General features: G+C 37.5%; 3 protein-coding genes across 9 annotated transcripts in view; 1 reads left to right on the plus strand and 2 right to left on the minus strand.

Moving 5' to 3' along the window:
• LOC146450029 (U7 snRNA-associated Sm-like protein LSm10) overlaps positions 1–17,113 on the plus strand; it is a 139,733-nt gene that overhangs the window by 118,212 nt on the left and 4,408 nt on the right. Inside the window, exon 3 of the transcript XR_014860401.1 lies at positions 16,555–16,635. The gene's annotated coding sequence lies outside the window, so the exon portion shown is untranslated. The remainder of the gene's footprint in view (positions 1–16,554; positions 16,636–17,113) is intronic.
• The window catches only part of LOC146450033 (uncharacterized), a 77,309-nt gene that overhangs the window by 39,340 nt on the left and 20,856 nt on the right, over positions 1–17,113 (minus strand). The window lies entirely within an intron of this gene.
• Positions 1–17,113, minus strand: part of LOC146450034 (Fanconi anemia group G protein-like) — a 33,831-nt gene that overhangs the window by 13,527 nt on the left and 3,191 nt on the right. For 2 of the 3 annotated variants that reach the window (XM_085100860.1, XM_085100858.1), the window contains exons 2-10: positions 13,179–13,394; positions 12,062–12,152; positions 10,719–10,786; positions 8,188–8,257; positions 7,137–7,280; positions 4,950–5,153; positions 2,373–2,513; positions 1,183–1,310; positions 170–316 (exon numbers count right to left, since the gene is read on the minus strand). In XM_085100860.1, coding sequence (XP_084956986.1) covers positions 170–316; positions 1,183–1,310; positions 2,373–2,513; positions 4,950–5,153; positions 7,137–7,280; positions 8,188–8,257; positions 10,719–10,786; positions 12,062–12,152; positions 13,179–13,337 — 1,152 coding nt within the window. In that variant the 5' untranslated portion in view covers positions 13,338–13,394. Of the gene's footprint in view, positions 1–169; positions 317–1,182; positions 1,311–2,372; positions 2,514–4,949; positions 5,154–7,136; positions 7,281–8,187; positions 8,258–10,718; positions 10,787–12,061; positions 12,153–12,967; positions 13,395–17,113 lie in introns of those variants that run through there. The other variant, XM_085100859.1, reaches the window with a different exon arrangement.

Raw genomic sequence — 17,113 nt, forward strand, 5'->3', positions numbered from 1 at the left:
CAGACATTTGACAATACATGCATGTATGACACTTCTATGGCAAAACACCCCTGCCGGCTCACAGGCTACTAGCGGTTAAAGCTTGGAGTAAACTTGTTGGTCTTTAAATCTTTCCATATTTCTCTATGATGAGTTCTGTCACTTGGCTGATTACATTTTCATCCCTCACCTCTTTCAGTAACTTCACACATTGTATTTCAGCCGCAAAATTCCCCAGCTTTTGATACTGAAGACAGATGTTAAAAAGAGCTTCCAGTTGTTCAAAATCACTTTGAATGGCTTCCTTGAACTTGGATACTGCTGTGTGGTGTTTTCCCTGGAAGTAAAAAGTTAACTCTCAGCCCAAAACTAAAATTGCATTTGCATTAACACCACTAATAGTTGTGTTTTGGCAAAGCAGAGTAGTATTACACTTGGCTGTAAATCAACCAAGTCCCTTATTTAAATCCAGCAAAAGGATCAATTTTGTTCTTTCATATTAATAACTGTGATACTCGGGCTAGAGCTAACAAAACAACATGAAACATAGCTTCATATCATTAGGAACCTTTAGACTGTAAACAAGTTAACAAAAGGTGCATGCTATGCTCACACTTCATATAGTGATAATGCGCCATCCCTGCAGGGATAACGCAATGTTGAGAGCACTTGCCTCCCACCAATGTGGCTCAGGTTCAGTAACAGGATTGGGCATCATATGTGGGTTGAGTTTATTATTGGTTCTCATCGTTTCTCTGAGAGGTTTTTCTCAGGGAGGTCCAGTTTTCACTTCTCCTCAAAAAGTAACCAATACAATCTGGAGAGTGTCCCCATATTTGTAAAGCGCATTTGATCATCTTGTCATGGAATTATGCATTATACATGTACAAATTAACAAATTTATATATTTTTTCAATTTAACCATATCATGCAGCTGGCTATTTACAAACATGGCCCAGGATTTGAATGTAGGACTGTCATTAATAAAACACATCCAAAAGGAAAGAAGAAAGGAGCACTTAAGCCAGAGAACTTGTCACACTTTCTGATTTTGTCTTACTTCAGATTCTCATATTTTTAATGTGCCACTGAAAGCCGTCTATCAGCTTGGTCTCACAGGCCTTTAAAGTACAGTTTTAGACTTGCCACTTATTATATGATTTTGTAATTTTGTTTGGTATTAAAATAAAACTGATTTGATACCTTAACAGCACAGCAACAGCCTAACATGTTTAGAGCAGCAGCTTTGTTTTGGTCCTGCGAGACGTGAACACACTGCTGGAACAATGATAATGCCTTGTCCACTTCATTTCGTACATAGAACACATATCCTGTATTTTACCAAAGGACAAGCATCGGTTAGTTAATACCCTCTTACTCTCATACTAACTTTTCAGATAATACAAGATCTATAAAATGCTCATATATATTCTGTATAATATGTGCAAGTTCCAGAAAATGTCCATAGTGAAAGTGGAAATTTCAAGTGGGAGCTGTGTCCCAAAAGCCCAAATTTTTAAAAGAAAAGTACAAAGCTAGACTGAAAATTCAGGGGTGGAAGGGGAGGGGGTGGAGTTTCAAACCAGAAAACCTTCCATGGGGGAGGTATGGTTTTTTTCCAGAACCACACAATATAAATTTTTCTTAAAAGTACAAAACGAGGCGCTATTTATAAGATCTGATTAAGCTGAATCAATCAAAGAGCTGCATAATGAGCCACATTGCCAATTGAAAATGACGTTCTCCAAACTTTATAACTTGTGTCAACTTTCTAAAAGCTTTTGTGGCATTTGTCCTTGGCTATTTCCTGTGACTTATTCCATTTGATTGGGAAAATCTAAAGCCTGGTTTACACGTACGACGCAAGCATAAGCACAAGAAACCTACGTGTAAACCGGTGCGACGCAAGCATAAGTGCCTTGTGCTTGCGCTTGTGCTTATGCTTGCGTCGTCCCGGTTTACACGTACGAAGCAACGATTTCCATTCTCTTGTGCTTGTGTTTATGCTTGCGTCGTTGCGTCGTACGTGTAAACCGGGACGACGCAAGCATAAGCATAAGCGCAAGGAAAGGAAACTGAAAAACAGTGACAAGTTGTCAGCGTACAATCTAGTTACTCATGCGTTGCCATTTTCCGCCATGTTAGAATCAAATCTCGGCTGCTTCTGCGCTTGCGTATGTCACGTTATGCTTATGTTATCGCACGTGTAAACATCCTTGTGCTTGTGGTTGTGCTTATTCTTATGCTTGCGTCATACGTGTAAACAAGGCTTAAATGGCTGAACTAACTGTGACAGGTGGGGTTTCACATGTGCATGCATTTCCAACAGTAGACGAGAGCTTGCTCACAGGCTATTATAGTTCAGTGACAAGTCAAATCGTTGAAGTTCTAACCTTTGAGATAAAGGTCATTAAAACCAAGATCTTGACCTTCCACTCTTCCCTGAAGTGTTGTCAGTACTTTGTCATAGTCTTCATTTGCATAGTGCGAGAATGCCAACATACTTGTCACCAGCGCTAACAGGTTCTGTGTATCTAATGAATCAAAATGATCGTAAAAAACATCATCAGACTTAAAGCATTCCATGAGAGCAATGTCTATGACCCTGCATTTTCTAGAATAAATCCTGAAAGGCTACATGCATAATGCCTCAAATAATTTTATATCAAATTTTACATTGTGGCTTTCTTCCAAGTTTGCTCCAGATTACCCTCATAAATTCCTATGTTAGTTCATTACAGAAACATAGTCCCATTCTTTTTTTTCAGAGTTTGTTCATTCTTTTGTTAAAACCAAAAATCAAATTTGACATGATCACCCGATATACATGCAGCCTTTAGTGAAGTGATTGGTGCATAAAGGGCCTAACAATGTCAAAATTAGTTGGCTGTTTGGGTATATGGCCTACATCAGTTCACTTCAGAAATGAAACCAACTTTCTTTTTCAATCCTGACCAGTTTGGTTGTAGTTTTGATATCATAAAAAACCAAAATAAACTGAAATATAACATGCATCGTATCATCGGTACACAATAGATATCCAGCAAGATAAATAATTCGCATTTTGGAAAGAAAAATGGCAGCTTCCTGCAATAAAATTGAGCTTTGTTTGATTTCAATAATGTTAACAAGGTTTTACATATTATTTTCTTGCCTGTTAAATCTCCCGATGATGAGGTTATAATGCAATTAGTGATTGAAGGAATGTACTCCAGACTAAACAGGTGCACAGGACATCGATCAGCAGATACCTTGGATCACAAAAGCAAAAGGGAAACAAACTTTGCTATTTAAAGTAATGAATGTTTGGTTTATCAACAGAGTTGATGACTTTAGGTATTAGCTGGCTGCCGTAAAGAGATTCAAGTGCTGATGCTTCAAAGGGCTCATGCTAGAAACATCAGCAGTTGAATCTCTTTCAGTGACCAAATTTCCTTTCAGTTATCAACTATGTACATGGCTGTTTTACACTTGGTTCATACCAGAGATGGAAGCGACAGAAGCAGAAACAGAATCGGAGTCAGAATGAAAAGAATCCTCCTAGTGCAAACGGATATGATGGAAAAATGGCTGAAGATCACCATGTTTTCCCTTCTAAATCAATTGGGTATAGAGATTAGGAATGAGCTATGTGATTGGTTCATTCCTCAGCTTAGGCTTATGATTCTAATAAACCAGTTCACACAAGCAACAGAATCATAAGCAGAAGAAAAAGGAAATATTCTGATTCTGTTGGGGTTACAATCACGATTCTGTCTTCATTTTTTGATTCACAGTGGAATCGAAGATTCCTTCTGCTTCCACTTCTGCAGACTCTGCTCAATCTGATTCCGTTACCGGGGTGAACCAGTCCTTAGTGCAGTACCCATTGGAGGGTTAAATAGAAAGCAAAATCAGACGTGTCAATTACAGTTAATAGCACAGTCCTTTACTCTCCCACCTCTTTCCCAGTCTTTCTCAGTTTTTTACTCACTCGCATCACTCTTTAGGCTTAGTCTCTTTCTCAACTATCCAGAAAGGGACTGCTGTCCAGTTGCTAGAAATGTTTGGAATTTTGTGCAAGCTTGCTGTTTGTTATTATCAATAGGCATTTCTTCAACTTTGATTCTCACCTCGTCTATGACATTGCATTGCACATCATCTTTCAAATGTTTTAAATGACTTTGCACCAAGGAAAGAAGTTTTACAGCCTTTACTCTGTTCACTATAAAATGGAAAGTAAATCAAGAAACAAGGGGAAGAATAAATTGAATAAAACTTAAGATTAAACCAAAATACTAGATTTAAAAGTAAAGTACTGTCTAAAAATAAGCTCTAGGCTCATTTATTCAAAAAACCTTTCATAAGACTTATTTTGAGGGATTGGCTTGTTTTCAGGGTGGGGTTGGAGGTGGTGGGGGAGGGTTCATAGTGTTCCCAATAGTTCTGCGGCCATGCTAAATGTATTGGCACCCACATAACAATACAATGTATTACCACTGAGTATTACTTTCAGGGTGGGGTTGGAGGTGGTCAGGGAGGGTACATAGTGTTCCCAAGAGCACTGGGACCATGCTCAATGCATTGGCACCCACATAACAATACAATGTATTACCACTGAGAATTACTGCTCAAATATTTGACAAAGAACCTTTTTTGTAACATGAAATTGCCTTTACAACAACAGGAAAAAAATATTAAGATTTTTCTCCAAGGAAGAACAAACCATTAATTATTTTATAATCAATTTTTAGCTACTTCTTTAAAACTTAAAAAAATTGGCCAATTTTTTCAATTTGCTATCCACTTCAATCCTAGCCATCCACAGCCAAACAGTAGTTTCTGTGTTCTAGTAGGTTTATTGTTAACAAAACTCAACCACAACCATTGAAACAAATACGTTTTTTGGCTGTTCATAGTGAAACTAAAAATATGTGACACTGCCCCTTTAACAATGCCCTGTTAAACCTGACAGCGAGCAGATCACTTACCAGGTTCATCCAGTAACCAAAGAAATGCAAGAAGACAGCAACTTAATACAAGAGGAGCACAGCCAATGTTGTTGTTAGAGAATGCTTTAAACAATGAAGGTAGCAGCTGCTTCAATGTATGATCAATGTTTGATACACTGAATAAATCCGTCCCATCTCTTGAAGCTCCTTGATCCAAATCACCAATTTCAAAGGCCTCAAAAGCTGCAAATAACAAGAGAAGAAAAATAAACTACCTACAGGTGTAGTAATAATTAATGAACTAAAAACAGCTTCTTTTTCTTGACGTTTGGTTATTTCCCTATCAATTATGGTAGTGAATACTGCCCATGGAAAGGAAAATATAAGTTAAACTGGTTTGAAAAATTCTAAACCAAACAAATAATAATAATAATAATAATAATAATAATAATAATAATAATAATAATAATAATAATAATATTAATAATAATAATAATAATATTAATAATAATAATAATAAACCACAACATAATATTTTATTATAGATTACTGATACAGAACTGAGAAGTATCATTAGGTAACTATTGAGGAAATACTGCTCATTGAAGCTTGTCTTTTGCAAGTTTGGGAAAAAAATGAACAAGATTAATAAGTTTCAGTACATACTGAACAAGCTACAATCTTGGTCAAAACTGTACAGAAACATTTTGTTGAACCACAAACTCCACCAAACAGTGACACATCGACAACTCACCTCACCCACCCCCCCGCCCATCAGTGTTGGTCTGCTACTGACTAAAAGACTGGGTTATCATCTGACCTACAAAGCAACATTGATTGAGGGGAAGGGTGTTGAAGGTTTACTACTCTCAGACTGTGTTTTTGTTAAGGGAGATTGAAATCCATATGCACAATTCGTGTTTTTCTCAACTAGCTTTGTCCAAGATTGTAGTTTAAGATATATTTAATTATCATGGCTTGATCTTCTCATAATTTTACCAACAGTAAAGCATGATTATTACTGCTACTCAGTACTGGTAGGCATGAACGCTACAAAGATGAAAGTTGCCTGTGCTACAAATATTTGTGACACTTCCACAAACATTTTGCCAACTGAAAATATTATTGTCCTAGGCAAGACACACAGGAAACATTTCATGACATTAAACTTACAACAGACTGGTTTTAAATCAATTTGTGACTGGGCGAACTAAGCTGTCTGCATAGAAAAGTGTGGCAACCCTAAAGACCGGAACGACGGAACGGCTGAATGGCAGAAATTCACCCCAAATCCTAAAACATGGAATGGCGGAAAATCACCCCAAATCCTAAAACACAGAACAGTCTGTGGAAGATCACCCCAAATCCTAACACACAGAATGGCAGAAAAACACCCCAAATAAACCCTAACCCTAACCTAACCGTTACCTGTTCTGTCTTTTAGGATAAGGGGCGATTTTCGGCCATTCCTTCTTTTCAGCTTTTAGGGTCTACTGAAAAGTTTGGACAGTTCAGGGTACCAATCAGAAATTATGCTACTTTTCATTGTCGACCAGTACGAGTTCAGCTTAAATATTGTCATAGTGAAGAACAAAAGCAGGATTGGTTCACCAAAATTGAGTAAAGGCTGTATAAAGCCTGATCATCCCAGTTGTATACTAGCTTACTACTAGTGAATTTATTTGTTGCTAGTTATGTTTATGGATCAACAGTTACTACGTGAAACTCCCGGGGAAGAGGAGGGGGGGTACCTCTCTGAATTCTCGGTAGGGGTGTGCCGCCCTGTCTTTCGAATCCTGACCCTATTTCAGACCAACAAGCTATTTTCCACACCAGTTTTCAGACCTGGCTTCTGGCGTTATTAAGCTTCGCATTAGCGTGGAAGTCAAGAATTGGTAAAATTCACCCGCAAATTCAGCTCAAATGATATATTTTGGATCCTTCTCTTTCTATACTATTCATTTGGAGTTGAAAAGGCCAATATGTTTCTAAAGACGCTCTTGTGGTTCCCTTGAAAACCACGCCTGATTTAAGACCATAATGGTCAAAATCTATACCTGTTTTCAGACCAAAATGGCTCAAAAGCCATACCCTTCGGGGCGGCACATACCTATATAGCTTATACATGTATAGGGAAGTACCTCCCTCCTCCCCCCTCTCCTACGGGTTAAGCTGCTTGATCTTTAAAGCTTTCTGGCAATTCTGGAAAGAAAGAGTATGAAGTACCTCTTAAAAGGCTTTTGTGAAGAATGAAAGTACTTTTGTGATGTCCACCAACAGGTAGATTTGTGTGTCCCCGCAGCAGCAGGTGGCTTAAATTATACACAATGGCAAGTTCATAACATATCACGGAAGACTCTGGTGGAAGACCTCGAAAAACACATCAAAATAACATTGAGTTTAACAACATTTAAGGTAGATTCCCGTCACAATCCATTTGAAGGAAAGCATTCAATTAAACTAAATTAATAAAAATAGCTGTAATCTACTCAATGCAATAAGACTCAAGTTTATCTTGGGTAACAATACAAGCTATAGATCATATTGGAAAAGAGATTCTTGCCTATTAACAAAGAGAGCAAGAACTGATTGAAAATCTCAGACTAAAGAGGGAGTCCTTTGGCATAATGCAACTCTGGAAGATTCCTGTTTTCTATAACTTTTCCAAGGTCAGACAAACTACGATACTTTGACATCTGGTGTTAACAGACAAGATGTTTACACTCACATATGAGCCATGCTTATTACAAGTGGCTTTGAAAATAATTACCATTTACGATGTTCATAGTTAAGGACGGTGCCTACTAATACCGAAGTATTTTTGTGCGGCTTATGACTATGCGGGAAAAACAGATCTTAGCAAGGCCTCTTGGAATCCAAAAAGAAAATTGGGGGTAACCACGCATTTTTCAGAGATAATTAAGCAATAATATCTCTAAAAAGCGCCAAAATATAAAGCAATGTAAGGGGATTTTTTCCTAAATTCAAGCTTAATTATCTCTGAAAAATGCATTGTTACCCCTAATTTTCTTTTGAGATACCAAAAGCATTTGCTAAGTTCTGCTTTCTCTGTATAGTTTTAAACTGCGCAAAATTATCCCTGTATTAGTAGGCAGCACCCAAAAGAAACCCGAGTATCTCGAGATGCGCAGAACGTATGCGCAGTAACAAAAGTAGGCACCGTCCTTAAAACAAATACCCTTAATGGCGTCATGACGACCCCGAAACGTTGTTCCTTTTTATCGTTTATCTTTACTTGTCTATGTAAAACAAATACCTTGGACTTTTTCCAGCAGAGATTTAAAGTTGTCCACGACTTCCTTTACTGTTTTTTGACCGTCATCTTCCTTTTTTATGGAGAGAAAACAAAAAGAAATGGCTCAGTTGTAATAATTAACTAACTGTCTAAAAAAGCAACATCAATGAAAACGTCTTTTGCAAATTACTACTGACAAATTCACTGTTAAAAATTTACTGTTAGTAATACTTATTCCATCTGCTTGAGCCTGTAAAATGTAGCCAAACTATACTGGAAAAGTGTTAATGTTAAGGTTACCCAATACCTTCAGAGGTGTCTCGCGTATAAGCGATGTAGCGCGTTCAGTTTAAACTGTAGATACCTAAACCCCTATATCAAATTAAAGCTTATAGAGCTGACTATCAAACCATACCAAGAATTTTGAAATAAAATAAATTGTCGAATTTTTCAGGACCTCTAATTGCGACCGTCCGAATCACTTTTTTAAAGATACAAGTCAAAGTGAATTTTGTTTTTTGCTAATTTAATTTGCTCCTCAGTTTCCGGACCCAAAGCGCTAAACAAATGTGTCTGCGTTTTGCCATATTCAATCACAGTGAAAAGTTATAGAGCATTTTCGAAATAGGATGAAAAAAATGTGGAGTGATCGTACAAAAATCGCTCTCAGAGAAAAAATATTTCGAAATAAAAAAATTCGCAGACACGTGTTTGTTGTTTATATGTTAAACTAGCTACTGTCCAAATTTGAAGGCAAACGAACAAATTCCTTTTGAGTTTCAGCTCTTTGAAGTGGCTCCTCCAAGTGAAAAAAATTTATTCGAGAAAACAGCGCTAAAAATTCGGCAATTCATTTTATTTCAAAATTCTTGGTTTAGTTGGATAGCCAGTTCTATAAGCTCTAATTTGATATAAGGGTTCAGGTATTTACAGTGTAAACCGGACTTGCTACATCGTTTGGACGCGAGACACCTCTGAAGACACCTCTGAAGGTACCGGGTAACCTTTAAGTAACAAGAATGGAGTAATTCACCATTGCATGCTAACATTCTCCATAAAACCTTTCTTTTAGCATGTTGCAATACAATGTGCTACATTTCTATCCTTTGTTTTGTATGGCTAAAAGGCATAAATACCTCTATTCATGTCTCATCAAGTCCTATGTGAATCTCTTGTACGATGGTCTAGTAAAAGTCAGAGTATCACCCTCTTGCTGTATAAATTGGCTTACTGTTGGATTGTTAAATTGGATCTACCTTAAGTGTCTCTAATTTTGTAATTAGTTAGGCTTTTACATGATAGTAGATTGTGTAAGTTTTAAACCTGCCTACAACTTGTCCAAAAAAAAAAAATAAATAAATAAATCACTTTATTTAAGTGTTAATGTATTTAGCGCGCAGCACTAATTGGGGACACTTTCCAGATCGAATTGGAATTTAGAAGTGTTGGTTTTTAAGGAGAGGGGAAAACCAGAGTACCCGGAGAACAAGATGCCTGCTATACTGGCATTACGCATGATGCTGGGGCTGATTCATTTATTCCAACTGTATGCTTCGCCGATTAATAAAACTATCCTTGCTAATGGAATAGTTTGAGTCACGACGATCGCGTTACGTTGTTTCCCTTGTGTTACGCGACTTAGACTATAACCGGAAATTTGTGAAATTCCATTACGATAACGTAAGCTTCTCAATGACCTCTTTTCAGTCTCGCGTCGTGGTCTAAGACTGTCAAACAAAGTACGATTCCTTCGCTAAGAACTCACCAATTTCCACAGTTTTACGTGTCGGGTGCTTCTTAGAAGTTATTCTTTCGATTTACCGCTTCAAAATGGTGAAATTTCCGTTTGAAAACGGCACACTTGAGTCCACAACATGTTAAAACAATATGGCCCGACAATTTAATCCATCTTTAATAAATATATCAAATGATGCATTGACGTCACACAGGTAGGGGTGAGTGGGTCCCCTCCCTCGCGATATAAGCGACAAGAATGGATTTTGATTGGCCTGCTGTTGTTGAAGACAATCAGAACAATACATCCCGAGTAGGAGAGGGGAGAGTTTAATGAATAAATTAATGTACCAATTTGTGGCTACGACAAACAAAAAAAAAACAACAAGAAATCAACCCGTTTTTAGACACGGTATGCCCCCTCAGGGCATCCCGCGTAAAAACCTCTCGGAGCAAAGATGAGAACCAACAACAAGCTCAACCCACATGTGATGCCGAGTCCGGGATTCGAACCTGCGCCACATTGGTGGGAGGCGAGTGCTCTCACCACTGCGTCATCCCTGCTCCCCACAGTGCTCCAACCCAGTGCTGGTCTTAAATACAGTTAATAGTGCTAGGGAGATAAGTAAGGCTTTATGGTCATGCTATGGGAGTGGTCTGTCACACCGATCACAGAACGGTGTTCGCCCTTTATGCCAAACATCACATTGTTATTGTTTGTCTGTTGAGATCTCTAGCTACGTTAATGATCATAGGAACTGCAACATAAATTTAAAGAAAATTTAACAGTCCATTATTGTGCCAGCTATTTTACTCACTTTTAACCGACGCACAAGTAAGTCATTTTCAGTGATCCATTCCTTGACATCAAAGCTCAGAAAAGAAACTGAAATGTAAACAAACTTGAATTTATAGATAGTGTGAATAAGTTGGCTAGTCAAGAACTAAAGGCAACAATCATTTCAAGCAGTAATATTGCAGCTGGAAGAACAAAATAAGTTACCCAATGTCATAGTATGACATTTGTTGCTTTAGAAGCAAGTATAATACTTGCTTTTACCACCCCAGTTGTTGTTACTTTTTTCTTACTGAATAATAATGAAAAAAATAATAATAATAATAATAACAATAATAATAATAATAATAATAATAATAATAATAATAATAATAATAATAATAATAATACTATTAAAAGAGATTTGCTCAAGCATATAACAGCAAAAATGAACAATAACATCCGACATTTGGGAGTGATCATGACTCCCTTTTCAAGGGAACTGCCTAACAGATCATGCAAATTACATCATTTAAAGTGTGAGGTACCAAAATTACACAAATACTTTTGCACCAAATTATAGAGCGAAAATTGTAACATGCAATCGGACTCTATTTGTGCAAAAGTATTTGTGTAATTTTCGCACCCCATTATGTTAATTTTTGCGTGAAGATTGCTTTAAATGATGTAATTTGCATGATCTGTATGATCTGCTACATACAGTAGTTCCCTTGAAAATGGAGTCATGATCACTCCGAAACATCCGATAATAATAATATTCATAATAATAAATGTCTTTATTTAATTAATTGTCATCAGTAAAACATATTGTTTGACTCAATATTGTAACAGTCATTGTACTGTAACTGACAAATTATGACGGAAGTTTCCTTAAAACATGTTTTGTAATCTTAATAATGTTGTGCTTCTTTGAAGAAAAGAAGCACCTTCTCTCTACGACAAAAATGTTTATCAAACACAATGTATTGAATTCATTAAATCCTTGAACTAGCTTAGCTGCTTTTCTAGTCCCTGAATGTTATGTATGCTGTAGTGGTTTGTGGTTTAAAGACAATTTAGTGTTTAATATGTGAAATGTTTGCATGCAGTGGATTAAGATAGAATTGCTACTTACTTTTTAAAATTTTTGTTTTCTGAAGCTGTATACCGCCCTTACCTCTTTCAAAAGAAAAAAAAATGCATATTTTAAAAATAAACCGATTCTACCCAGTGAGGAGACTGTCATAATATGGGGTTTAGTTGTAGTGGGAGTCAAGATCAAGACCAAGTCAAGTTCAAACAAACTTATTATTTTAAGCCTTAGTTTATCAGTCACACAATTACAATAACGAAGCAAATGAAACAAAGCAAATAAAAATTAAATACCTTTCATCACATTTTTGGAGCATTTAGTCAGACAACTAGCTGACTTCCTCATCTCAACATACTCTCTCCTTGATTGTCTAGAAAACTGCAACTTTTCAGAAATAGAGCAAGATATCAATATGCATATGCATATTTGGAAAAATATTGCAAAAACAGCTGGAGAAGATAAAAAACAAACTAACATGAACCAGGCCACCATGACAACCATAACCAGTTTGCAAACTGTTCAGGGGTAATACATATTATCCATTAGCCTATAGGCTGGGGGGTATGGGGAGGAGGGGGGGGGGGTGAAGCAGAACTGGTGAAGTATTCAGGTACCAAATACTCAACAAGACAATTAACTATAATTGCTGTCACTTGACAAAAAAAAAAACAACCTAACATTTTGTGTAAAATAATCTTAAGAATCACTGATCCAGTCTTGAACGATCCAAATGATTATAAGGCACATAATTTATGTCAAAATGTCAGGCTAGCTACACCGTGCAACAACATGCACATACTTAAAAATCTAACCACACATAGGGCTGATAGTTGTTGAATTAACTTTGACTGCAGCTAACTCTCTCAAATGGTCGGTGACCCCTACTTTTCTGACGCTATGATTTTCTTTTCCAATTCTCCACAGATTGTGTCTCTGTACACCTCCCCAACACCCCCCCCCCCCCCCCCCCGCACAACAAAATATTGCCAGTTTGCCAATGCATGTACATTATTCAACATATTGTAACACTACCCAAATAATTTAATATGCTCATAGTGCACCGAATATTCGGTCGTCCGTAGTCAACAGATACACGGAAATTCGTGTGGGGGAGAGAAATGTCAAAGTAAAGATCGTCTCCAGCTTTTCTGCAATAAAACTATGCTTTGTATCAGTGTGTTGAATAATAAAACAATTACCCTGTTCAATCTTCCGGGATATCCCCTGATTTAAGTAGCTTAGTATTAGGCAATATTCCGTGCGATTTCGTAGGATAATTGTTAAGCTTAAAACTATATAGTAGATAGCGAGGGTTGCATGCAGAGGCGGTGCAGAAGATGGTCGCTTGCATCAGGCCCCAGATTTGACTCAGATCAAAAGCGACATTGATCAACAGAGAATCAAGCTCACTTCACGGAGAAAAGAATCTGATAACTGTTGTCTAGTCCGCTGAGCTCTCCTTTCACTGCCTGCACTCCTTTGATCATCTTTAAGTACCTTCTGTCCTTGGTTATCTGTGGAAATCTCTCGCCATCTTGATATTGACAGGGCACATTGTGCCTCATACATGATATACTGTCTTCCTTGGGCTCTCTTCCCTGGGTTCTAAAACTTACAGTCATCTGACTTTGAAAATACACGAAAAAGATTACCGAAAACGTTTTTGAGGGAAATATTTCAACCAATGGCTCAATATTTAACACGTTCCTAAAAATCACATGGCACTATGTTTTCTTTTAAGATTTTTCTTCCAACTAAGGACATCCAGGTCTCCTAACAGAGCAGTGGGGAGGGGAGGGGAAAGAATACTCTTTTCCCGCCAAAAATTTCGACAAGCGGGAAAGACTGGGGACAAAATTAGTTTTACAAAATTTCAATATGGCGAGCGGTCGAGAGCGAGCGACCTCTGAAAGAACATTAGTTTGTCCTTTACAAGCTGTACAAGGTCACAGGACCATTGTAGAACTACGAAACGAATCTTCAGCTGCGGGGCTGATTGATAATGTCGATGGCTTTATGAATATTTCCATGTCCGACGTGAAGTTTTCAAAACAAAATGGACAAAGAAGTTATGGACTTTCCAACAATGTTTATACAGGGCAAGCAAATTCGTTACGTTCAAATTCCCGATTTTACTGACATGCGGAAGGCTATTGAAGAACAGCTAACAAAAATAGGGAACACGAGGAAAGCAAAAATCGGACGACCAGTGAGGAAGGGAGGCAAAAGGTGACGCTTATACAAAGGAGAGTTTCAGGTATAGCAGATCTTTGGAGAGGGCTGTGTTAGAATCCAAAACGAAAATTGGCGTTAACCCTGCATACTTCAGAGATGTAACAATGTATGGCATTTTTCCCAAATTGAAACTTATTATCTTTGAAAAATGCGTGGTCTTTGGATTCCAATTGTCCTTGCTATGATCTGCTTTTCCTGCATAGTCAGAAACACCACAAAAGTATCTTTATATATACCAGATATAGCTCGTATTCAAGCAGTTGGCAAAGGACATGCACGGACTGTTTGCTTAGGGATGTATGGGCCAGTCCGATGTTAATGGTATTAACCCATTATGCACCAGCCGTTTCCAGAGGTTTTCCAAAATTCAGCAAAATTAGCAAAGTGGTTATTTCCTACCCCATGTGCAGTAAAAATACATAAGTTACAGGGCAAAAAAAACAACACCCCTTTGGTCTAAGATAGTTAAAATTACTAATAATGGAATAAAATACACTAGTTGCCTATTAAAAATGTTCCAAAAAACAAACTTGCAGGTAAAAATGTCCGAAATTTCAATTAAATTTGATCCGCGCATCACATGGGTGAAATTTGATCCGTCTCGAGAGCATGTGTTTGCTTACGCAAGATTACACAGTTGTCACGTTTTCTCAATGAAAATAGAAAGAAAAACATACAGAAAGCTTTCCTAAATGAAAAATTTATTCAGAAAAGTCTTTTTTTACGCCTTAGAAAGAAACGCGTATAATAATATTATAAATGCGAGATGAGAGACGCGTAAGCGATTTGAAGGACCTACGAGTCCATTACGAAGCGAATTTATCGACCCGTGCGGGGCACATTTTTCAAATATTTCGCAAAAACTGTTTAGAGTTGCTTTGATTGCCTTTTTCTCGCTGGCAGTGACAAAGTTGGCTCACTGGCCAATGTTGAGTTTACTCTCGTGTGGCTCGCTGGCCAATAGTTTGTTACAGTTGTCGTTTGCTTTAGCTTTGGTTGGATTGAAGTCAGTTTAAAGAGGTTTCTCAGTTTTTTTGATTGCTTTTGCCCGCTGGGGTTGTCTGGATTTGGCACGCTTTCGACGATCAGAACCATGCGGCATTGACGTCACAATCTCTGCGAGCTGCAAGCTACGATTGGTCCCTTGCAATTTTCACTACGTCATTGGAATCCCAGGAATCTTACCTTACACTCAGGAATCTTACCTTACAAGCATGCCTCTCGATTACTCGAGATTTTTTCTGCCCGCACAGTACTTTTGGACGGCTCTATAATGCTGCCGCCTCGCCAGCCTCGCGTCTTCGCTCGGCTGACTCGTTGGCAATTAGGAGGCACTATTTCGTGGAGAATATTCTACAGTAGCAGAAGGAGGTGTCATCCTTAAGATGACCCCTAAAATGTTCCAAAATCTTGCTTTATGGGTGTGCAATGAATTATTTTCACCTCCTGACAATAATTTCTCACAAGTTATCATTTTTCAAATTTTCTGGCTAAAAGACAACTCAAATAATCATGGTTATTTTTGTACATAAATAATATGAAAAAATTAACGTATATTATATACTTATATATTTGCTGTAAACACTTTTTTCCTTACTGTTATATTTTCCTAACCCAAGCCTAATTTAACTAGCAGAGCTCTTCAACCAGTATTATAAATTCTTCTTCCCCTTATTTTATTTAACTGCACAGAGGTAGTGGCCAACACGAAAGCCTTGCTCCTTTGGCCACTACGCACTTCTTCCGTAGAAGGTAAAATCATCAAGTAAATTGCTCTGTACGTTTAATTTTTTTCTTACTGTAAAATATATTGTATTTCATTGTAATAAGTGTAAATAAAATTGAATTGAATTGAATTGTATCCAAAGTGGTACCAAACCAGCTTGCCCTGGTTTTTCAAAGAGCTGATAACTTTATCTACTGGATAATTCTTTATCCAGTACATAAAAAGTTCCCCAGGCAAGTGATTTGTTTTATCTGCTACCTTATGGATTCATCCACTGGATAAGTTATCTGTCCTTTGTATAACTGGGGCTAGAAAGTTTAGAAACCCATACATTTTTTTTTTTTTGGGGGGGGGGGGGGGGGTTGGATATTCAGGTACACAGTATTAGTGGTGGAGGAGGAGTGGCTGGAAGCACCTTTGTTTGGATTTCAAATTAGCAATGTGGGGACTTTTTGGAGTTAGAAATTTTCTTCTTTTTTTCAGATAGAAAGATTTTGGCAGACACTTTTTAAGGTTTGACAACAAGAAAGGTATGCTAGATTTTTGTTCATTTCAAGTGAATAATTAGATTTTCAGAAATTCAGTTTTGCATTAATAACGTAGTATAAAACCATCATATACTTTTCATTTCATGACAGGACTACTAGTAAAATAAGAGATCATGTTCCTGTTTGTGACTGCCCAGTGAACACAAATGTATCATCTGCCACTCTGTCTTAAGTTTATGATTATATGTTATAGATTAATAGTAAGTGAAAGATATTCAGGTGCGCACATGACTGTCTCTCAATCTCTTTGATCGTTTTTACTTTATACTATTTTGACGTGGAGGAAAAAATGTTTGGGGTCTGGTATTAGCCAAATGGTACATTTTTAGGTCTTCAAATTATGCGGCATTTGCACCAGGTAATCATATTAATTTTATACTTGGGTGCTCTAAATTATGTCCATCTGGGTGACCATGAGCACAGTCATCTCTGTGAACTCGGATACCCCTCCACTCTTTCTTAATTTTCATGCAAATGCTCAGCAAAATTGTCTTAGAGAGCCTCCTTCTGTGGCTAGTTCTGTCACTTTTTCAACTGAAGTCTCCCCTCCTCTTTTCCATGCCAGCTAAACTTGCTACAAGGCCACCTTAGCAACAAATTTATTTGGATAGTGACTTAATGCTACCTTTTATATAAGTGACTTGCCCAATGATGTGCAAACTCACCAACAACAATACTTATGAGCAAACAAGTTAGGTCAACAGTGAACATTCAATTCACATTCATCAGTCAGAGAGTAATACAGACTCTCAATGAAAAATTTAAATAGGAATGTTTGATACCCACTAGATACCTCAACACTCCACTGGTCAAATCCTGAAAGCCCTGGGTCCAGG

Source organism: Pavona decussata, unplaced genomic scaffold (assembly GCF_977016875.1).
Source record: "Pavona decussata unplaced genomic scaffold, jaPavDecu1.1 SCAFFOLD_510, whole genome shotgun sequence".
NCBI lineage: Eukaryota > Metazoa > Cnidaria > Anthozoa > Scleractinia > Agariciidae > Pavona > Pavona decussata.